At 33.5% G+C, this 24688-nt stretch overlaps 3 protein-coding genes and 1 long non-coding RNA gene across 6 annotated transcripts; 1 reads left to right on the top strand and 3 right to left on the bottom strand.

The window, feature by feature from the left end:
* Window positions 1–208: 208 nt before the first annotated feature.
* Window positions 209–1340, bottom strand: LOC127118425 (uncharacterized). Of its 2 annotated transcripts, XR_007802211.1 has the most exons (3): window positions 1182–1339; window positions 494–1077; window positions 209–406 (listed from the first exon to the last, which is right to left on the bottom strand). It is a non-coding gene; the product is annotated as an uncharacterized LOC127118425 (long non-coding RNA). The 2 variants fall into 2 exon arrangements; XR_007802210.1 differs by having other exon boundaries at window positions 209–1077; window positions 1182–1340.
* Window positions 1341–2511: 1171 nt separating this feature from the next.
* LOC127118434 (uncharacterized) lies at window positions 2512–3822 on the bottom strand. Its single transcript, XM_051048637.1, has 2 exons — window positions 3567–3822; window positions 2512–2770 (listed from the first exon to the last, which is right to left on the bottom strand). The coding sequence occupies exons 1-2, from the start codon at window positions 3732–3734 to the stop codon at window positions 2720–2722; spliced, it is 219 nt and encodes a 72-aa protein (XP_050904594.1). The 5' UTR covers window positions 3735–3822; the 3' UTR covers window positions 2512–2719.
* Window positions 3823–10161: 6339 nt separating this feature from the next.
* On the top strand, window positions 10162–14099 carry LOC127118451 (methyl-CpG-binding domain-containing protein 2). Of its 2 annotated transcripts, none has more exons than XM_051048668.1 (6): window positions 10162–10340; window positions 10474–10536; window positions 12426–13012; window positions 13188–13241; window positions 13368–13501; window positions 13674–14099. In XM_051048668.1, exons 3-6 carry the CDS (start codon window positions 12441–12443, stop codon window positions 13814–13816), a joined length of 903 nt encoding a protein of 300 aa, XP_050904625.1. In that variant the 5' UTR covers window positions 10162–10340; window positions 10474–10536; window positions 12426–12440; the 3' UTR covers window positions 13817–14099. The 2 variants fall into 2 exon arrangements, with proteins under 2 accessions (XP_050904625.1, XP_050904617.1); XM_051048660.1 differs by having other exon boundaries at window positions 10164–10340; window positions 12411–13012.
* A 160-nt stretch (window positions 14100–14259) lies between these two features.
* LOC127118443 (U-box domain-containing protein 52) lies at window positions 14260–17589 on the bottom strand. Its single transcript, XM_051048650.1, has 7 exons — window positions 17400–17589; window positions 17202–17287; window positions 17000–17121; window positions 16634–16896; window positions 16483–16546; window positions 14730–16371; window positions 14260–14638 (listed from the first exon to the last, which is right to left on the bottom strand). Exons 1-7 carry the CDS (start codon window positions 17587–17589, stop codon window positions 14558–14560), a joined length of 2448 nt encoding a protein of 815 aa, XP_050904607.1. The 3' UTR covers window positions 14260–14557.
* Window positions 17590–24688: the final 7099 nt, after the last annotated feature.

Here is a 24688-nt window from a genome sequence, read left to right on the forward strand (position 1 = left end):
AAATATAAAAATAAAAATAATTGACCCATGTTTCAAAGATTTTCATTTAGTCCACTACATTTCATTCCATTTTTTAGGCATGTTACAATTGGGATTCAAAGTTTTGAAATTAAATCAAAACATGAAAATCCAAATTTTCCAACATATCATTCATTTTTATGCTCAAACATCTTTTGCATTATATCTAAAATTCTAAAAAATAAGAGAGTTTTCAAAGATCTATTTTGCATTACATAAGTCTTCTACATTTAGAATTGTGATCTTTACACAGTCCCTAGAACAAAACCTAAAAAGTTAAAGATTTTTCACTAAATCTTCAAGCATTCTATTTTGATTCACTATGCCATATGATCCTTTCTTCATGCCCAAACAACTTCCAAGACATGCTTTATCCATCCAAAGAAACCTATATAGCAAAAGGAAGCATGACCAAATTAAAATCATTTCACAAGTCATTGCCATTTTCCAAAACTTAAGCAAAACCAAAACCTACTTGAGAATCACACTATATTTTACTGTTGATATCAGTGAGTTTCCTACTATTGTATCTAGGTGTATCCCTGACTTAATCATGTGACAATGCAAGATTTTTCTCCTTTTCAGATCAGTGAGTTATGCACAAGCTCTCAGCATGGTTGCAAGAATGACTGGTGTGGAGTTCAAGCCGTATATACATACCATGTCAACATAAAGAGCCAATGCATCTTTGATGCAATCATGAAGTACATAACCTCCAATCATAGCACTCTAACATATCTCATTTTTCTTATTGACGGCATTGAATATTTTTCTGGCATAAGATAATTGATGACACTTAGCATACATATCCAAAAGTGCAGTTCTGTGAACATAGTGTGCGTGAATAGCCTTCCCCTAGAGTAGTTCATTAGCTTGTCCAATTTTGGGTAGAATAGATACCAGAGTTGAAGAATTTGGAGGAATCTCAGCTTGATGCATTTGGGTAACCAAGTGCAGTGTTTGAGTGGGAAGTGCGTGAAATGAAAAGGCAGTGATCATGGCATTCCATGCGACAACATCCCTAGTCTTGTGGGACACAATATTAAATAGTGTTTGTGCCTGAAACAAATGGCCACACTTAGCATACATGTCAAGCAAAGTAGTGGAAACATAGATATCCATTGTAGCAGAAACTGTAACAAGCTAATAATTCATAAACTTACTTTAATGTTTTAATGGCTTTTTCCATCAAAAGTTTTTTACGCTTGTCATCCTACACAAATGAAAAGGGAATGCTTTTAGTTCTCTTTTGTTTTGTATGACATTGCTGCTTAAGGGCGGTGGTGCGTGTGGTGATGAAATAGGCGGTGAATGAATTGTTTTGTTTATCAACAAAATCTCACATTATTTTATTTACAAATAAAATGAGTGTCTATAAAATTTAATCACACATAAATTATTGTCATTTTATATTGGACAAATGTTAAATAAAATGATTACTATTATGAATTGGACTTGGATCTAATAATTCTTTTCAAAATTTTAAATAATTAATTTTTAAAAATATTAATTAAAACAACTAATTATTAATTTATCCTTAAAAAAATATTAATTAATAAATTATTCTAGTCATCAATAATGAGAAATTATTTAAAAAGCTCTAACTAATGGATCAAAAAACTCAAATTAAGGACCAAAAATACATTTAAGTCATCACCATTACCCGTTTGTATTATTTTATACCAAAAATACATTTCAATTAAATTCTATTTGATATATTATTTGTTTATAGCTGTTAAAAAGATAAACCTAACACTTTATAGATAGATTTAAAATCAAAGATGGGAAACCATCGTTTAGAGAAATAATAAAAAATGGTATATTTATAAATACCATATTTAACTTTTAGTTTTAACATGTAGTGTAACCATTAAGTTTATAATTTATTTTTGTATGACTCGAAATTTATATATTGTATTTAAAAGGAGCAATTTTTTTTATCAACCAATTTTTTTTATAATCCACCAATAAAAAGGAGCTTTTTAGACCTCCAAAACCGTTGTGCCGACACTGATCCTCCATGCAATGTTAAGGAAAATCATATAGAGCTTATGCTATAAATTACACCTAACAAAAACATGCAAATATGAAATTTAAATCCAAATAACAATAACTGTGTATTTATAAATTTGTGACAACCATTGTTGAACAAGATTTTAATGAAAAGGAATGGCAATAACATCTTTTTATGCACTGTCCTCTAACACAACAGGTTTGGGTCTCATCCCCACTTGGAATCCATCTTTTGGGGCCAAACATTATCATTCATTTCATGGTTAGTTCATGGTTAGAAGTGTTTCCATGTTTCATGATTTCTTGTAACATACAGAATAAGAATCAAAGCATTTCATTGCTAATATGAGAAATACAACAAAAACATATAATGAAAGTTACTGCAAGAAATATAATAGTGTGAGTAACACCATTAGCTTTTTCACCTAGCAAATAGAATCTAATAGTAGTTGTTACTATAATATTTTCTCAAACTCATGCTTTTGTTTTCCAAATATATTATTGATTTTAAACATCAGTACCAATTTAACATCACAGAAATATCAATGAAGATAGCCAAACATGGAGTGGTTTGATAGAACCAAACTACATAAACAAACAGCCCTTGGCAAGTTAAGAAAAAACACATTGTAGCCTCATTAAGGTCTACCTTTCATAACTCATGATTATTACAAAGCATCTTCCATGCTCAAGGCTTGAACTTCCTGTATGGTCTGCCATTATCTTCATCTTGCATATGCTGTAATCATAAAAATAAATAAAAAAAATCACGTCTAAACGCAAAGAAAATCAAAATGGTTTGAAAACTACATAAGAACGTCATTGATTAACAATACATTGCTTTTAAATTTTGAATTTGACCTAACTCAAACTTCACAAAATTATCTTGTAAGATAAGGATTGCCCCAATTATAATGTCTTATCTCGTCTAATATGAAACACTTAGCACATACCCTTACGCTAAGGACTGGACATCCGTAACATGACCCTAGTGGTCTGATAGCATGTGACTTGACGAATTTTGGATAGGTTTTGATCCCATGATAGAATTTGAGTTGGGTCAATCACAACCCTTACAAAATAGGCTTGTAATGAGATGTTTGCCTCCATGTTAAACATGTTTAGGTGTTATCTCATCGAATGTTGAAATCTTTACAGAAACCAAAAGGAATTCAGTAACAACAATAAGACGCTATTCAACAAGGTCTGAGTTGGAGAATTCAGTAACATTAATTAACAATATCATATATGATCCAACATCTCAAACTTCAACTTCATAATTTAGAAATTGCAACCAATAATTCAACCAAGCATATAAAATTACTGCCTACCAGCACCTTCAAACAACCCTGGGCATTTTGTTCAGATAGAAACACAAAATCAAATTATAGAAGTGAGTGCATTCAAATCAGATATACAACCTAATCGCAACTCATCAAAACCTAAAATAAAATCCCTAAATTGAGAATTGGGGTAAATCAATGGTGGATTGAAATAAGGATGAGTGAAAGCAAGAAGATGAAAGTGGATCTTACGAATTCCTTGACGATGCCTTTGTAGACTAGTACAGGAACAGCGAGACCGAAGATACCAACAAGAAGAAGGTTCCGGCGAGACCAACGGAAATTGTGCTCGAGATTCTCTCTAACAGCGCCCCATTCTTCAATGTATTTGTTCTTGTTTGCTTCCATTCCTCCACCCATTTTTTCTTCTTCTTCTTCCTTTCGATCTCTCTCTCTCTCTTCCTCTTCTCTCACATCACTCACTTCTATTACTCTCCTCTCTGTAAATGGATCTGGGCCTGGGCCTAACCCACCTAATTAACACTCTCTACACCTATATTTTTTTGTTTTTCTTCCAACTATAGATGTAAAATTATATTATACTGAAAGAAAAACAAAATTGTATAAATTGTATAAGATAAACAATGAAATATTTAAAGCTCGTGTATAAAATAGAAAATAAAATATATATAAATAAAAATTCAGGATAATAGAAAAGGAGTGATAAGATTAAAAGAAAAATATTCAAAAGATAAATCAGCAAATTTAAAAAGCAAAATAATAATAATAATAATATAATATAATGTTGAATGGTCATACAAAACTATCAAAAATATAAATAATTATAAAAAAATATATCATAATAAAATGGAGGAGAGGAATAACCACCAAAAATTAAAAATAGAGAATAAGCAAAGAAAATTACTTATAATAATATAATAGCTTTGAAGTCATGATGTCTTAGTGTGGCCAAACTAGTTTACCGGTAGTTTTTTTTTTCTAGTACAATTTGTATATGTTTTTGGCAAGTATCATCTACACTAAACTATCTCCTCCATAATTTGTTGTTGTTTATATTTATCATGTGTATAAATAAACAAAAAAGTATTCATCATTGTGTCATCTTTAAGGTAGATGAAATTTATCGGGCTATCCAACTTCACAATATCTTCTATCTAATAATCAAAATAAATTTAAGATTGGAAAGCATAAAACATTCTTATATCCGCATTCAGTGTTGATGAATTTTATCGTGTTTCCCATTGTGAAACCGTCAAAGCTATGTGAGACGCATTACAAGTTGCCCATGAGGGAACTAATGAGGTCAAACAGGCTAGGATCAATACATTGAATCAAGATTTTGAACTCTTTCATATGAAGCATGGTGAAACCATTACCAGAATGCAAAACAGGTCCGCACATCTTATTAACTAGTTGAATGCTCTAGGTAAGCCTATTTTCAATTATATCGCTACTAATAAAGTTTTGAGGTGTCTTAATAGGGAATGGCAACTCAAGGTCACCACAATCAAAAAGGCAAATGATCTTAAAACACTTTATCTCACTACTTTATTTGGAAAATTGGAAGAACATAAGTAAGAACTCACTTGCTTGGAAAAACATGAAAAAAAGGTAAAGAAGGAGATAGGTAAAGACAAGGTGGAAGAGAAGAAATTCATTGCTCTAAAGACTTCAAGCTCAAATCCCTCACATAATGAGCAAAGTGATTGTGAAACTAAAGATGACAAGTATTTCGATGAAGAAGATTTGGGGTTGTTCATCAAAAAGTTTAATAGATACATGTAGAAACATGGAGATAAGTACTTCGAAAAGAACCAAAGCAAATCTAGAAGGCTATCTAACTCCTCAAAAGAAGATGAGATCGAGAAGGATAAACCTAGAAATTTATGCTATAATCGTGTAAAAACAGGTCATTATAGGCCGGAGTATCCTATGATAAAAAAATATTACAAAAAAAAAAGTCCATCACAAGAAATCTAGCAAGTCTAGGAGAGTTTATGTTGCTTGGGAGAGCAAAAGTGATTATTCAAGAGATGAAAGCTCGAACTCAAGTGTCGAATTAGCCAAGATTTGCTACATGGAAAACAAAAAGAAGAAGAAGATTGTAAGTCACTATAAGCTTGAATATACTCATGACCTATCTTATTCTCAATTACAAAAATCTTTCGAACATCTACAAACATAAGCCATCGACGCTTTCAAAAAGTTAGCTTCAAACAAAAGTATCATTTCACACTTAGAAGTTAAAGTTTTGGAAAATGAAAAGAATATGGAAGGTCTTAAGCAATCTATACTAGATATTCTAAAAGATAAGAATAAGGATGAAAAACCTTTATGGTTTGACTGTCAAACTTGTCGCATTTGGCAAAAGGAGGCAAAAAATCTTAAAGCAAAGTTGGATAAGACTTTACAACCTAAGGTTACTTTTGCTATTGATACTTCTAAATATGATATGCTTTCTCATAATCCTTATATAATGTATAGTTTTATTGAAAAGGGTTATAATAGCAAAAACACATATTCTCACAACTTATATTGTCATTATTGTTGTAAAAAGGGTCACACTATTGCAAAGTGAGAGTTTATGAGACTTTTTATTCCTAAAGGTGCCTTTCAATGGTTGCCTAAATGCAACCAAGCTTTCATTAATCCTCAAGGACCCAATGGAGATTGAGTACCTAACACTTTTCGTTGATCTTACATGATAAATATCTTATCTCTATGAAGAGAGTATGGGATCTCGTTGGTGGATGCTTTATGAAGATTGTGTACCTAACACTTTTCGTTGATCTTGCAGGATAAATATCTTCATTAAGGTCTTCATCAAAATCATGAATTATTTCTTCTTCACTGTCTTCAAACTATATACCATTCATAGAGTCTTCACTTGAATCACTGTCCTCAAAACTTTCACGTCCCTTTTGTTTCTTTATTAATCTCTCCATATAAGTCAACTCACTTGTAGATAATTTGGGCTCTGTAAAAATTTCAACTTCACAATTCTTCTTCTCAGTAAACAAAGCTAACAATGATGCATCCTCGTCATTTTAAATGGTTTTAGATCCTTTTTAAGACAATCATCTTCATGTTTCCACCATATTTTTACATCATCAACATTAAAGGTTGAGTTCATCCCCTTAATTAGGTTACGAGCTTCAAAGAAGGACCAAAAATCAAAGTTTTGCTCACTGAATGCATAAATATTCCCACATTCATACCTTGACTTTGGGTCCTTTAAAACCAACCCTTTGTATAAAATACCACCTTACAGAATACCATCTCATGTACATTACAAACATGAAAGGGGGTAAATTTGACATTACATTCATAGAAATGGACCACTAACGTGCTGAAATCTTAGATGTTTATAGTCAACACGAAAAAACACAATGCATAATCCTAGAACTAAGTGGGGCAGAGCAAAACAAAGCAAAAAATAAAGAGAGATCATAAAAAATTGGAAATACAACAAACAAAGACACATGTGGGACTAACTTGACTTAATCGTGGGTGATATACAATTGTTGGGACCACAAATTTCAATATGAGAAATCTTCGTACAAGAAAATGTTGTTTGGACCACAACTTTCAAAATGTGAAATCTTCTTAGACAAAAAGGTTTTTGGGGCCGCAACTTTCAATGGAGCACAAACGTCAATCGTCTTCGTCTTCAATGGAGAAGAAAGTATGAGTGGTGGCTAAGATTAAAGAAACGATTTGGCAATGAATGTGAAGTTTACGGTTTCTTGTAAATTAGATTTCAAATGGTAAATTAAAAACAATTACACAATAAAAATGATTACACGTGTACTTCCAGTAACACAGTAAAAAAACAATTAAATAATTAAAATTTTAATCCACGTGGACTGCCACATCATACTCCATTTGAGGCATTTAACGTCAGTGACCGATTGTATGGATAAAAAAATTTGGAGGGACCATTTTTTGAAAAGAATATTTTAAAAGGACTAAAAATAAAATTAAGGACCAAAAACATATTTTATCCAACATTATATTATATTCTACTTTATTTTTTGTCAATCTCATACAATCTCTATATAAATATACAATGTTAATTCCGTAGATTTTAGTTAAATGAACTTTTAATGATGTTATTTTAATTAAAATAAGATTGTTTTCTCTTATTTTAAATTGAGAATTTAATTCCCTTTATTTTATGATATTTTTGGAATTTTATTCTTATGCAGTTTGTAGTTTATTTTTGTGATGTGTAATGATGTGATATTTCGAATTTAGATATGAAATAATATATAATATATATTTTTGATAATTTGCCTAATATAAAACTTAAACATCATAAACTTAACCTCAAACAAACACGATCTTATGATATACTACTATACATGATAACTCACAGCATAAGCCCAACACACAAACATAAAACTAACTCTAAAAGTGGCTGCCTCAATATAGGGACATGGAAGCAGTCGAGACCTTAAAATGAGCATATAGTACACTATAGGCTCTTTATCTCATGATCTGGGTTCGAATAGACAAACAAATATAAACTCCAATATAGTTTATCTAACATTAGGATAAGTCTGGTCTCCACCTACACGATTTCGCCATTACGAAAGAGTCATTGCCAATTTTTTTAATCTTTGAGTATCACCCATGTTGAGGACCTTAATTGGGTTAGAACAAGTGTCATAACAAATATAAATAGGAAAATGAACGTGAGCCATGATTATACATCCATAACTCTAAAACATAAACAGTTGTAATCATAACACACAATTAGTAGAAATCCCCATAACCCACTTATACATAAGTAAGGTCTTATTCATAGTATACTACTAACAAGATCCATCCCTCTCTCATTTAACAAAACCATTTAGTGCCCATTATGTGATCTTCTAAGAATAATTCATCAATTTCATATCAATCGATTAGATGGGCGGTCAATATCCCACTTAAAGAAAATGAGAACTTAGACGTAATTCGAGCCACCATGAATGAGTTATGGTGCTTGAACAACGCCCTGCATACACAAGTCCAAGGAATCCAATAAGAGTGAGTTGTAAAGGATGTCTCTAGAAACAAGTTAGAGGATACTCAACCTCTATTTGAAGAAATTTGTGATGTCTCGGTCCTAAAAAACTTGACACCCCTTAATATGGAAATTGTAATCCTTTGGAGAATCTGGCTTCGATCAATACACAAATGACCATTATCAGGGCAATAGAAACACTAAAGTGTAAGCTCTTTTCAAACACTTTGGGTGGTATATGAAGCTATTATGACACTCAATCACCAGGTACTCCAACTATTCTCGAAAATTAGTTCATCAATTTTCTAAGAGTAAGCATCATAAAGTAATTGTGACGAGCTTGTTCAAAGATCTTAAAGGAATACCTTTTTTGATTCAATGAAGTCAGTATGAAGGTTTATAACCATGAGTATAAGATATTTATAGTCACATTCCAAATCAAGCATAAGGCCATACATTTAAACGAGTTTTTAACATAGAAGTCGACCCTTAACATGCAAGACATTATAACATTATAACGCATAATGAATATTACATAAAGGAGGAATAACAAGAGTGTGGACAGAGAAACATGTTAAGGTACACCAATTTCATAATAAAATGTTATATGACTTCCTAACAAATGAGTTGAACATTAGGAAAATCCATATGTAGAAGGAGATCATGTACACAAAGTTATTTGACAAACCAACCAAACAAAAGTGTGAAATGGGTCATAAAAGGAGTTTGTGGTGTGTGTATCCCATTGTTAAATGAAACGACACAATTCTCAAAATTGTGTTTATCTAAACAAACCTAATTTTAAAAATTATGGCGGTTTTTAGACAACACAATAATCAAAATTGAATTTATTTGGATAATCCTAGCAACATTAACCTAATTTTTTGAAAATTATGGATGTTTAAATTGCCACAATTCTCAAAATTGGATTTATCTAAATAATAATATCCAAATAAACACATATGATACATCCATATTTTAATATACAGACAAAGCAAAATGCATAATTTAAAAAATTCATAGGATTTGGGAGAAATTTATTAAGTGTAAGGAGCAACACTCCTTAGTATTTTTAACGGACCAACCTAAAGTTTATTTGATCGATCCATAAAAAATATAAATAATTTAGAAAATTTATAAGGTTTGGGAGAAATTTATGAGGTGTAATGAGCGACCCTCCTTAATATTTTTAACCGACCAACCTAAAATTCATCCGATATGTCCATTATCCATTGAACATGATAAAAGAATTTCATTTTTTTTAACCATTTCATTCACGCTAAAATACAATTTAATGAATTCCTAATGAAATGGACTCATCCGAACACCCCCCTCTCTCTCTCTATATATATATATATATACTACTCCGTCCTGATTTATAAGCAAAAAAGATAACTTTCACGTTTATTAAGAATGATAGTTAAGTGCATTTAATTTTCTTGGTTTCATGAAAAAAAGATAACTCAATTACTAATATACCCTTAATTAGTTTGTCATCTAAGTAATTAATGCACGGATAGTTTTGGAATAAAGGCATTAAATGAGTATAAATTTATTGACATTTACTTATATTTAAGGCCAAAAAATTTAGAAGATTTTTGCTTATAAATAAGGCCGGAGGGAGTATATATATATATATATATATATTTTTTTTTTTTTTTCTTTACTTTGTAAAAATATTTTTTATAGTGTGAGATAAATTAAGAGGAGTACTAGTATTAATTAGGGGTAAGAAATGCATGTGGCGTCTATAATTTTGAACGTTGCTTATATTTAGGTAACAAGTAGTAATATTTTGGGAAAGAATGTTATAAATAGTGAGATGAGAGTAAATATTATTTTAGATTTGAAACGACAACAAGTGGAGTAGAAGTGGAACAAAGAAGGTCCTTGGTTTTTGTGTTGTGAGGATAATTGAACCCAGCTCTGTCTCTGTCTCATAAATCTTTGTCAATTCATCCTTACAACGCTCTCTGTGTTTTCCTTCTTTTAAGGTTTCTCGATCCCCCTTTTCTCTTAGATCATATACCTAGATAGATAGATATCATTCAACCCTTTATTTATTAGATTTCATTTCATGAATTCTTGATCTTATCTTCATGTTCTGATCTGATTTTGTTGCCACAGGTTCAGCAACAGGATCTTAACTTTTGCAGCCTCTTTCTTCTTCTTCTATCTACCTCCCTCTAGGTATATATATATATATGTTTACTCTACATTGTTTGTGTTTTTCAATATACGAGAATATGAACGTTTGTTTATTGCACAAGGGTTAAACCTTACACTGCCCTAGACTGTAATTTGATATTTGTTTTGATTGAAACAATGTGATTTTCTTGTTGCTATGTGTTAAGAGGAATATGTTATTATACCGAGATCAAGCCTTCAACTCATTGCCAGAACCCAATACTCAAACCAATTCATGTGTGTTATATGCTGTTTGAGTTATTACAGCCTTTAAATGTTGTTGTTTGGTAACTTTATGGTTAGAACTTGGTATAAATAAAATTAAAATCGGTGAATCTAGGTCGTTTGCTACTTTCTGTATGTGATTATGAGATTATAATTGAGTTCTGCTCTTTTTCATGTCATATTAAGCTTGAATACTGAGAGGATTGGATATACTTTCCAAAACAATATTTAAATTTTGGTATTTTTGCTTTGTCATGTGGAGTCTTGTTTCAGCTTGGGCTACCTTTTAGATTGTTTCCAAGCTTGCCATGCCACCGAGTTTGCAAGGCTCAAAATTGTGCTTCCTAACCTTTCTCTTAAACGATCTATCCTCCTTCTGTAAGGGTTGTGAATATTGTGCCCAATGTCGTTAGTGAGTATCGCGCGATTTGTGCGACTCATATCTTGGTTCGAAAATGATATCAAATGCAATTGATACATATCAAAACACTAATCTATTTTGGAACTTAATAATAGTGTAAATCCCGATTCACATGAATCATGAATACTGCTTGGTGCAGCCTAGAAAGGGCCAGGCCGCATTCGCCCATTTCTAAAAGGCCCACACGGGTTGTTTTTCATTTTTTTTCTTCTTTAAATGGAACAGAATCAGCAAAAACCAAACTTTCGGTTAACCTGATACAGGTTCACAAACAGCCCCAGCATATTTATTCTGGTCCTCACTCCGTCTGTCCCTCCTACGTGTGATTTTTGTTTTCTTCCTGCCTACAGTGTGCTTTGTGATCTCGTGTCATGAAGCATCGCAAATGATTCACGTACATTTTTTTACTGGCTGTCAAACTTTGATTTCCCATGATGTCCATTATTTCCATGAAACACGGGAGTAAAATTTCCTTGAAACCATAATACATCAGCGTCGTGATGCATTCACGAAGCAAAAATTTGCTCTATATAACATTGGTCATTTTATTATTCACAATAAGATTTAATCTACGAGTTAGAAAATAGTTCTTCCGATTTATGATTCAAATCTCGGTTTAATAACCTCCTTGATTGTGCCTAATTCTTATTTAATGAATAGACAAGAGAAGATATGCATAACCCTTGAGTGGAGAGTTCTTAAATGCGCGATGACCCAATTATTGGGGTCAATTACATCAGCACAGCTTCTAGAAGCTTTAAGAATATGAGTCAGTTAGAATATTTTCCCTACTTTTAAGGGGTTTTCTGTTATAAAAGACAATGTAAGAGAGTGGGAAATTCATTCAGAAATATTGTTAGAAAGTTTGTTATGAGAGTTATTTTCTGGTTTATGAGTTCTTGGAACCTTGGTTTAGTTTTCTGTTTCATCCACCATTATAAGAGCTTTAAGCTCAACCATTTGCATTAATTAGTATAGTGTTACCAATTTTTCTGGGTTCTTTCATCTCGATTCAAGAACCTTGATTGTGCCTAATTCTTATTCAATGAATAGACAAGAGAAGATATGCATAACCCTTGATGAGATTGATATATAGTCTCAAGAAACATGAGAATAAAAATTCTTTTCAAGGGTTGACTTTATTCAAGAATTATCTTTTTCCTAAAGCTCGCTGTGTAACAATATTGATGAGGTTTATTTTTCTAATTATTAATTTGATCATCTTTTTCAGTGTATCAGGTGCTAGACCTAGGAAAATCAAATGCATCGTGGGAAGTTTTCACTTACACCCAAGAATCAAGTCAATGACCTAGCAGGTTCAGGTTTTCCTGATAATCAACATAGAAGTCTTCCCGAACCCATATATGTTTCTTCTTCATCTTCAGATGATGAAAATAACATCTCTAATGACGACGCATCTAAACAATTAGTACTTTATGACCCTGTGATAAATGGAGACAACACTATTCAATCCCCGGATCCTTTTCAGTTTAAGTCTCCACCGCGTCCACGAAGTAAACCTTCAAGTTCAACTCCTAGAGTTTTGCCAGCAGTTGGTGCTTTCACTGTTCAATGTGCTTCCTGTTTTAAATGGAGGTTGATTCCAACAAAGGAAAAATACGAAGAAATACGCGAGTATATCCTTCAACATCCTTTTGTTTGTGAAAAAGCTCGTGAGTGGCGACCCGATATATCTTGTGATGATCCCGAGGATATTTCCCAGGATGGCAGTAGAATTTGGGCTATTGACAAGCCTAGCATTGCACAGCCTCCAGATGGATGGCAGCGACTTCTACGAATTAGAGGTGAAGGAAGCAGCAAATTTGCAGATATGTATGTATCCATTTTCGGTTATTCTTTTAATCAGTTATTAGAATTGAAACAAAACCTTATCCAATGATACAATACCACTATTATGAATTTTCTGGGCTAAGAAGTCGACCCTCTCATGGAAGTTCTAAGTTGTTCATCATCATTTTGTCACTGTTGTGATCTTTTAATGTTTCAGATACTATGTAGCACCATCAGGCAAGAGATTGCGCTCAATGGTCGAGGTCCAGAAGTATGTTCCTTCTACTTTACTATCTATGCCATTTACACCTTGTCTTAATTGAATTATTGTCATAATTATTATTAATTGCTGGCTTTCATCTTTCTTTTATCTTGCTCGTGGTGATTGTGTTTTTAGGTTCTTGGTGGAACATCCAGAGTACATGATAGACGGCGTAACTCTTTCACGGTTCTCATTTCAAATACCTAAGCCATTGCAAGAAAACTATGTGAGGAAGCGCTCTCATGCTAAATCAGTTGAACCTGAGCAAGGTACATAAAATTTTAACTAAATCATAAGGGTTCAATTGTACTACTATGATTTTAAACTTGATGCGACAAATTTTTTACGGATAAAAGTTATCTAGCACCCTTATTATTATAAATGAAATGTTGGTACTGAGAATTTTTTTGCCGTGTTATCACGGTAATATGTGTGATGCAGTGAGACCTCTGGCTTGGGTAGGTCCGGAAGATGGCACTAATTCAAATGAGGGAAGACTTGGCCTTCCTGCTCCCTTCATGGAAGCATATGACCCTGACAGCCATCCTGCAAAGAAGCAAGCCACTCGGAGTTTTTTTCCATAAAACAAAGCAAACACCTGACCAAATCACTAAACATCCATTTCGAAGTTGTTCCATTTTTTAGTTGCTTTTGGATGTAAGATTCCATTTTCATCTGTAATTTGTCTGTTGCAAATAGAGAATTGTATTATTTTTTGCATTAGTAAACCAAGAGTTCAAAATCAACTGCTACATTGGATGAAAAATACAGTTTAGCCTTGCATGTAGTTTGAGGTATGGTCTAAGCATTCCGAAACAATGTGTACAATGTATACTGATGTATCAATTTGATTGAAATTTTATTCGATTTTTATTGTGTACACTCTTTTGGATGTAAGATTGCATCTTCATATGTAATATGCTGGTTTTCATAATCGAAATGTATGGAATGTTTTGCAGTCAGTTTAGGAGAAAAATAGTTTTCTTAAATGACATGAGATGAAATAATTTTTGTAGAATATTATTCGAGACATAAAATGGGTTCAATCATAGCCAGGTGCCAAATTTTACATTTATGCGACTTGCTACATAGAATGGCATTTGGATTTCATTTACAGACAAAATTCATGGTACTGGTATAGTATCCATCAAATTGTGAAATACATTAAAATCAAGGGTTACAAATTTTGGCTGGACATTTAATTTCTTCAAAGATGCATCATGGATGCATGGTAACCTTAAACTTCAACATGTATGTGGCTGCCTGATTTGATGTTGTCAAACCAACAAAAGGAAAACTTCAAAGAACTATATATACTCTGACCATTACAATCTCCCCAATGATGATGTGCTTGAACGGCTTTCGTATCCGGAGTTGCCAGACAAAGAATCCGATTCACTAATGTCCTACAACAAAACATACAGATATATAATTCAATATTAATTTGATAGTGTCAATGTTATATTACTGTATAACTAATGAAATCAACTGACTCACTTGATTTGTAGAAACTGTGCAATTCATGAAATAGTTGGTACTTCTGGGATTGAATGCTGCACTACCGCCTCTAAACATCATCATAGGCATGTTTTCTTCGGCGAATATTCTGAGTTTGTTGAGCTCAGGAAGCACAACTTTTCCAAGATCGGGTCTATCTTTTCTTCTCATTTCCGCACACTGAAGGGAAAGTTTGGCGAAATGCAAGGCGTGTTCAACAGGCCAGTCCTGAACAGCAGGATCAAGCATGTCAGCAAAAGTTCCCTTTTCAATAGATCTACCAACATGATGAGTCAAACCCATTGGAGGCTTGGCGGTAATCACTTGTAAAAGCATGATTCCAAGTGAGTAAATATCAGATTTGATACCAAGCATACCGGTTTGCTGGTACTCAGGGTCAATGTAACAAAAAGTTCCAGCAGTCGAAGTCATGCGATACTGAGTTACAGTGTCTTGAACAGAAGGAGGAATAAGCCTTGCCAAACCAACATCACCAATCTTGCTCACATAGTTTCGGTCAAGCAAAATGTTTCCAGGTTTCAAGTCACGGTGCACAATCGGTTCTGGTTTAGCCTGGTGAAGGAAAAGGAGTCCAGTGGCTATCTCGGACGCAATTTGAAATCTCAACTGCCAAGGAAGAGGGGGAGCCTTTCCTCGCCTGAACAAACAATCATCCAAACTTCCATTAGCCATGTACTCATACACTATACAACCAAATTCAGGACATGCTCCTAACAGAAGCACCATATTTGGATGTCTTATACAACTCAAAACTTCAACTTCCTGGTTAAACTGTGCCCTTCCTTGAGCTGCATCTGATTTCAACACTTTGATAGCGACCTGCGTATGATCAAGTTCACATCTGAAAACAGGACCATACCCTCCTTCACCAATTTTGAGACTGTCTGAAAATCTCTCTGTTGCATCTTCAATTTCCTCAATACTGTATCTTCTATATCTGGCAGTGGTATGTCTTGGACTATAAGAATCGTCAGATTTTCTCCTCTGACTTGCTTCTATTTCGCTTTTTCTTTCTACGTTCATTCGCTTTTGTGCTTCCAATGTTGCGATTCTCTGAGATGCTTCCGCTGCCTTGAGTGCAGCTTTACACTTTTCTTGCTCCAACTCTACCATAGCCAGAGCTGCTCCTTCACCTTCTCTCGCCTCTTCCAACTTCTTTTCTTCTTCGGATTTCCATCGTTGAAGTTCTAGTGCCTTCTGTTTGGCTGAGAGTGCTTCCTTACAAGCTGAACTGTACATTTCCATAGTTTGTTTGAGTTCAAGCTTAAGCCTCCTCATCTCTGCTTCGACTTCATCTCCGGCATCAGATAACCTCGATGAAGAAAGACCACCACCACTGCTTTGGGAGCTGAATGAATAGTTATCCAAAGGAGAAGACATGTCAATGGACTTTTCTCCTCCTCCTCCTCCAGAATACGACGAAGCAAAGCTGCTTCTTGCATCAAAATCTGAAAGCCTCCCGGTGGGAGTTCCACTACTAATACTAGTGGCCAGATCTTCCATGTTATACATCAAAGGGAATATTCGATCAATACTCGGCCTTCCACTGCTCACAAATGATATATCTGAATCAGGAACCGATGACTCGTACGCTTTGTGTCCTCTCCTGTTGAACGGTGATCTGATCGACCATGTCATCGTCAACAACTTCATTAATTAGTATCAATCAATGAACATAACTATTATATTAAACGAAATGAATATATATATATATATATCGTAACAAACATACATCATTTCTTGTTCATCATCGAGCCCCTGCCGCATCCCATATGTTGCATGCCTATCTGATACAGCTGTATAAAAACACATTCATTCAGACATTTTCTGAATTTTGATCACACAAACAAATTATTACTAATTAGTAAACTAATCGCACATACGTCGCGGCGGGTAGTTTCTGGTCAACTGAGGGTCGGATCTTTCGGGACTTCGAGTCGGCATTGCATATTGCTGTTGAAACTGTTGATTACGCGACGGTGTTGGTGGCGCAATCATAGACGCCGCGACCGGCACGGCTGGTTTTGGAATTGGAGCCGTTGCGGATCTAACCGTCGAAATTTTTCCTTTAGATATTATATATACAGTGCAGAATGGTGGTGCTGCTTTTGAAACAGTGGTTGGAACATCCGTAGTCCTAAATCTTCTGTCATAAATTGTTCATTCACACAGAATTTTGTTATATATATATACATGATCATGAAAATGAATAAAACATGAAACAGATGAATTAACATTAAAAAATGTACCTAACAATGCCACCTCTTGATGATGCTCCTAACACAAGAAGCTCAATACAAAGAGTCGAAATGCAATCTGTCAATGCCTTTGATATATCTGCATCCTCCAACAACACTTCTTTGCATTGTATCTGTCATTGCAGAATCACTTTTTATTCTTTTTCTCGAATCCGAATTAATATAACATAACATAATAATGAAATGAACATACGCTTTTTCTATTGCAGAAAACACGGAAGGAGTCGAAAAGATCTTTTGATTCGCTATCAATAGTATCTTCGTTTACATCGCCGTTACCTGCATAGCTTCCAGCTGCACCAGAATGTTTGTAAGTATATATTAAAGAAAAAACGTTATAGTAGACAAACGGACAACAAGACAGAGAGACGGAGGAGAATGAAAGAATTACACGACGATGATGAGACGGAAGTTGAAGAATTAGTTTTTGATTTAACATGAACGAGATAGAGGCATTGATCTTTAGGAAGAAGATTTTCAACGGCCCATTTAGCAGCATGTTGGCTTGTTTTGTTATTCTCAATAGCAACAGCAACAACACGACCTGCACCGAGTTTCTTTTCTGAATTCAACCGAGACATTTGTGTTTGGTTTCTTGATATATGTTTGATATATGATATATATATATGATTCTTTTTCTTATAGCTTCTTCTTCCTTTACAAAAGAAGCTAAAAGATTAATGAATTAATTAATTAGCATAATCTAGTTGATGAATTAAGAAACAAACAGTAAGGGAACATGTTTATATGTTTTTAATTTGTTGAAACTCCAGCGGCCGTTGTGAGTGTTGTTTGTTGTTAGATTCTAAGTTTAGTTAAGATTATCTAACAATATTACCTAAGCAACCCTTTCATTTTTGGATATGTACAATTGTTTTTTCTTCTTCTCTGTCTTCCTTAATTTGAACAAAACATGGCTACTTTTTTTGTGTGACAATATTATTTATTAATACTAGTTGATACTATATGTATATAATTTTTTTTATGTATTTTAAATAAATTAAATTTAATTATGAGAAAGTTTGTATCTAAATAATATTTAATGTCTTTCGAAAAAAATTGCTTACTAGCTTGCTTATCTTTATTTATGAATATTGTTTATATATTTTTTATATTTTTTATATACGATCTCATTTTTATAAATATATTTTTGTAATTTTTTTACTATAATACAAAATTTTAATAAAGATAATTTTTTAAATGATTTAATTGAAATACATTGACAATGTAAAATGATTTTACACCGTCAGTTAATCTTAGACATTGAATATTAAAATAAGTTTGATTTTCATTTTAAAAACCTATAAAATAATGCAAACGGGTGATGGTGATTAATCGATAGACTGACCGTGCATAGTAATTAATCTCATTTTTAAATCAACAGTGTATTGAGAATGAAGATGAGACAAATAATTCAATGCAACCTAATATGATGTGTATTTTTTAAGATTTGTTTTTTTAGGATTTGTATTTTGTGTACAATATTATTATATATTTATATTAACATATTAAGGATTTTGAATATATATATATATATATATATAAATATTTTAGATTATTATTTATAATAGTGAAATCTAAAGGTGTTATTTCAGATAAATGAGTTTTGTATTATAAGAGACACTTTCATATTATAAAATCTGAAACAATTTTGAGTGATTTCATTTAGATTCAAAATTCTATAATCCAAATTCATGTTAGAGTTTTTTTTATTTTTTCATGATTTAGATTATATTTTTGTGTGGTCTGAATTGCATATAAATTTAACATAACTAACACAAATAATTTGTATATAATAAATCATCCTTATTCGTTCGGAGTTAGAATGAACTATAATATAACTACAATTTAATATTACTAATTTCAAATATATAATATAACTATAATTTAATATTATTAATTTCAAATAAATGACTCAAATAATTATGTTCCGGGTCGTCCATATCTCATTCGGAACGACCACCATAAAATAAGACACTCTTGGTTGAAATCTATCAACCAACTAAATGATCATACTTCCAAAATCTCTTTCTTCTAGTAAGATTATCCTGCACTTCACTACATGAGACTCCTGCTTCAGACACATCCAACGATTCTATGACTAAAAGATAGCGATATCGTTATTCTTCTTCCCTATAGGGAATGACTCCATTTCACTTAACAAGTTTCAAACACAATTTAAATATTAAATATTCTTACACATACTAATTTGATAGTTGAAGTGTTAACCTTATAGTTGAACCCTTATTCTGCCGCACCCTTATTCCGCGGCATTAAAAGTTCTACTCTACCACACTTTCTACATTTCATTCTATTTTTTATTTACAATAGGCTTTATGATATTTTAGATTAGTGTTTATAAAGTGTAATTTAAATATATTATCATCAAAGAAATGAATTTCGATATTATAAGAGACAATTTCATATTATAAAATCTAAAATAATTACAAGACACCTTATTTAGATTCAAATTCTATATTCCAAATCTATGTTGAGTTTTTTTTTTCTTCATGGTTTAAACTCTAATTTGAAACATGTTATGAGATACTTTTGTGTAGTCTAAATTGCACATAAACTTTATGTAACTAAAATACACAAGAAAGCGTATAAAATGGTGTGTTTGCTTTACCTAGAGTTCATTGAAAAAAATAATTAACTCTCCTTATTCATCCGAAATCAGAATGAACCACAACCTATCTAGCAGCAATTTAATAAAACAAGAATTTCTTCTCATTTGTTCACTATCAATATCGATGTTATATTGTCTTATTTCAAACAACAAATAACCTAAATGAATCATCGCATATGCTAAATTCGATTATATAAACACAAGAAATATGGGATTTAACTAACAAAAAAACAACAATGAAAACTACAAAGAAATTTTTTGTATAATTGAATTGGATCAACTTTTGTATAACAACAGTGAAAAAACAAAGAAAACTTTTCAATTCAAAAACTATATTTTGGTCAACTTATTTCAAATATATATATATATATATATATATATATATATATATATATATATATATATATATATATATATATATATATATATATATATTAATGAACTTATTTCAAGAATATAAGTTGTTCCCCAAATATAAAATAATATAACCAGACAAAAACTTACTCGGTATGTCTAACCCCGATGCCTTCTCCTCTGCCTGTACTACAAGGCATTATGTGCCTAGGAAATCAGGCCTTCTACGAGGGATAATTGGGGGATGACATCCTCAATTAATCTTGTCTCTATGCCCGATCTCCCCATCTCCATAATACACTAACAGACCGCCGACATGTCCTTAGTTTGGTCATTCCTAGCCTCAAGTTCCTTATGATTAGTTGGCTTAGATGGTCTTCGAGAAGCGTCTGGTGTCATGATAGGGTGTGATACACTATATAACTATGTCATGTAACAGTATGCTTAGACCCAATGTATAGGAGCTAGCACCCCACGATACTAATATGGTACCATACGACTCTCGAAATTATCAATTATCACAATTAAATCTCTACGGTAGATGGTGGGAGGAGAAAACTCGGAGGGTGTGTCTCGAAATAATATGTAAATAAGAAAATTAGCGCATCACTCACTTGGATAGACAAGGATACATAAGAGATGACTCACATGCCAACATCCAGAGTATAAAGAAATATGGTCTAGCAGATGCAACTCGCAGTGACGATCATATGGGCAGAAGGAAATGTCATCTGCTAGAGTACATACAAAATACACCCTAAATGGCTCAAACACATTATTCCCTATGTAAGACGCAAAAGTGGAAGCACGTGGCCAATTATCAGTGTAGGTAGGCACAACTTCCCACTTGGTAATGTGAGGGAAGCGGGATATGATCCATCCCTGAAATATGGTTCAAATAAAATATTAATAACAAGTGTAACAAAATAATTATGAAGATATTAGCACCAGTAAATAAACATAAACATCATGAAACTCCCAATTATCTCTTTGTCTTCTAAAGGCAACCCTCGCCAAGCTTCAAGCACAAGTAGACAAAACAGGTAACCCTTCAGTTGTATCTGTGAATCACCGTGAAGTCGATGAAGTACTTAAGGTATAACACATTGATGTAGGTGACACTTTTGTCCATAAAAATGGACGTGCCAACAAAGAACAAGAGGTAACACCTCAATGCACAAGTCTGATGGTAGTCAACTTATAGATCATCACCTTCAGCATCCTTAACCCGCGTCATCCAGGGTGATGGTCATTTCGCCTATAGGAAGGTGGAAAGATGACGTCTCTAAATGCCACCTTTTTGTAAATGCCACTTGCATGCTGTGGTTTATGGTCATGTACACAGCAGAACATAAACCGGTAAGACTGAAATAACGGATAACATCCATGAACTAATCATTTGTGGGTTATGCCAACTCCAATATCTTTCTGCTATGGTTTACCGATTTCAAACACAAACCCTCTTGTAAAAAATAATCACTATCAATATCAATTTAATTAGTTTAAGACATATGTATTGCAAAAGAAAATAAGTATACCTCTCCTTCCCTGACATGCATAGCAACATGGTCTGCATAGAGATGAAGTAAGGATGTGTCAAATGGACTTCTTAGATAAATCTCTAAAGGGCTACCAGAACCAGGTTCCTTATAGGCTTCCAGGGCTTTAGGTGTTGTTGCATCATATGGGACTCGTGGCCCCGTGAAGTAGAGGCTTGAGACATGAGTCTACATGAAGTAGAACTAGATGGTTAGGAACCTCGACGTTGAGAACCATCAAACGAGTTATCATTGACTCATGGCATTGTGGTTTTAGCCACGACCCTCTCACGTCGTACCGACACGGTTTGGGACACACGGTCGAGCCTAATTCGGCCAGGGTTATTTTTAGCCATTGCAGCTGCGATAAAACCAGACAATCACATAAAATATTCAACCAAGTTTAACCAGGTATAAATCTGGAGATACATCTAAAAAATAACACAGAAAAAATCCGGAGATGCATCTCCGGACAAAGTTGCGATTTTGCAAAAATGGAAGAAACACAATTGCAACCCTAAACTCCAAAAAACTTTCAATGCATGTCCATATAAGCTACCTATTTCGACTGAACCCTACCTAATGTGACTTAAACAACTTATTTTTCCTAAAAAAATTATTCGAAACAAAAAGGAAGGGTTTTTGAAAAACTTACCAAATCTAAGTTGTGGAGAGAAGCTTTAATGAAGCGAGAAGTTTTCCAGCAAATGAAGTAAAATTGGATGAGAAGCTTGATTGGATGATAATCTTGAATGGATAAGGGAGAACACCTGTTTTTTTTTAGGTTTGGTGACTTTTGAGACAAATGAAGGAGGAAGACGGTGAAGGAGAAGAGCGATCCAAAATGCAGCGAAATTTAAAAAATTTCTTCTTTAGTGATCCTTACGAATGAGCATGATCAGTGATAGAATCGTTACCTCTTGTGGCGATTGTAACCTTTGATGCAGATCTACGGAGCGATCACGAACGTTGAACGATGACAATGCCTCTACTCAATCCACACGAACGAATTCCTTCAATCTCAGTGCTAGCTGCTACGAATGAAGGCTTTGAGTGAGTGAGAGAGAGAGAGAGAGAGAGAGAGAGAGAGAGAGAGAGAGAGAGAGAGAGAGAGAGAGAGAGAGAGAGAGAGAGAAACGAAATTGCAACTGCACAAATGCTTCTGCACAAGGGTTCTATTTATAGAACCACTTGTGTGGGCTGCAAGCTAAAAAGCCCATTTAAGTGTATGTGGCCCATATCTTATAATATGCCAAAATTAATTAAGCGCGTGGTACTTTACCATATTTCGTATTCTACTTAAGTACACCGTACCTTACGATGTTCTACAATTCACTTAAGTGCACCGTACCTTACAGTGTTCCTTAGTTACTCTATCTCTCATCAATCTGTCCTTTTGTGTGTGACCCTGTAGGTTTTCGCGGCATTGGCAATTATATTAAATCACGTATTTAACATAATAAATAGTGAGAGGTATCTAGCAACACACCACTGCTACCCAAGGCACGAAAATGCCATGTGATCTGACTGTAAGATCCTAATTTTGACCCTAAGATCCCTCATGGCATCATATCATTGCTCATTGCATTTTCCTCAAGGATCAAGGCATCTTGGCTCCTTACCCTTGGGTTGGGGTTTGTGTGAGTGGTTTGAGACCACCAAGAATGTTTGAATTGTATATTATTGCTTTTCTTATTTTGTTTACTAACCAAAAGCACAAAAATATGTCACTAACATTGTTTGTTTTGAAGCTTAAGCAGTCATGTGATCCAAGGCTCCTAGGAGGCCCCTATGCCCATTGATGTGGCCAGATGAAGATGAAAGCAAGCATGACAATGTTTCCCAAAGCTCTCAATCATCATATATTCCTCTCAAGTATCTTAATTTGACAATTTGATCAAGATAAACCAAAGGGCTTGAGGATTGTTTCCCAAAGAAATCCTAATTCAACTGTGCATTGACTGTGCCTTACTCATGAAGCAACCTCAACCTATGATCAAATACAATCAAGGGAAGTTATTTCATTAATAATTTTATGCATATATGAGCCTATGTGAGTGTCCTCAATCATTCATTCATCAATATTTGAAGTTTGGACTTGAGAAGTTGATCAGCCAATTCATCTGACTATTTTGAAATCCACTGAGACCTAACTTTTTATGTGTTTGTCAAATGATGATTATCACAAGATAAAAAATGTTATTAAGAACCATATGAACAACCTTCATGTTCATCAAAAATTCATTTGAAACTTGGAAGATCATCATTGATTTCAAAACATTATAGGTCATTTTGACTGAAACCCTAATTTTGGGTCAACTTCCCAAGGACCTAACTCCTTCATATTTTATGATTTTAAGGTGAGACAAAGTGCACTGGAAATTTTAAGATGTCTACTTAAATTGTTATGTTGGACAAAATTTCATAATCCTAAAATAAGTACATGTGATAATACAAAACATTATAGGTCATTTTGGACCAAAGCCATTGAATCTTGAAAAAGTCCAACTTCAAGTGCCCATAACTTTCTCATCAAAAATCCAAATGATTCTAGATTTAAGTCCAAATTGATTTTATTGAAAATATCTACAACTTTTATGTTGAAGGTTTTGTCATTTGAGACTTGCATCATTGAAACAAAAGGGCTTGAAGTTGGTCCATTTTGGCAAAATTTTCAAATACATGTTTTGTACATTGAACTTCATGGCCAATTTTCACAATTTTCCACAATCCAAATGATTTTTTTTTCAACATAACATTTGTTCCTTATGTCAAGACCTTTCCAACCATTACCCACATGCTTATGTTTGGATTTTCCAATTGGCATTTTCGAAGAGGTGAAGTTTTGTGATCATTTATGGAAACCAAGTGAAATCTTTGTGCACAAGCTAATGCATTGCCATCTGCACGTCCAAATCCATTTGGTTGATGTTCAACATGCAAAACCAATTGATTTTGGGCCTCACGTGCGCCTGTACAGGCCCATGCATGGAGGACCCAAGTTCATGCACACAATTTGTTCACACACCTTGCATCAGCTGTGGCTATAAATAGACGTTTCATTTCATTCAATTGGCAAACTGAAGGCGCCTGAACCTCTGCAGAATTGAATCCCCACCCTCTCACCAAAGGAATTCTGAAATTTCAATTCTCTTTTCA

This window comes from Lathyrus oleraceus, chromosome 1 (assembly GCF_024323335.1).
Source record: "Lathyrus oleraceus cultivar Zhongwan6 chromosome 1, CAAS_Psat_ZW6_1.0, whole genome shotgun sequence".
Lineage (NCBI taxonomy): Eukaryota > Viridiplantae > Streptophyta > Magnoliopsida > Fabales > Fabaceae > Lathyrus > Lathyrus oleraceus.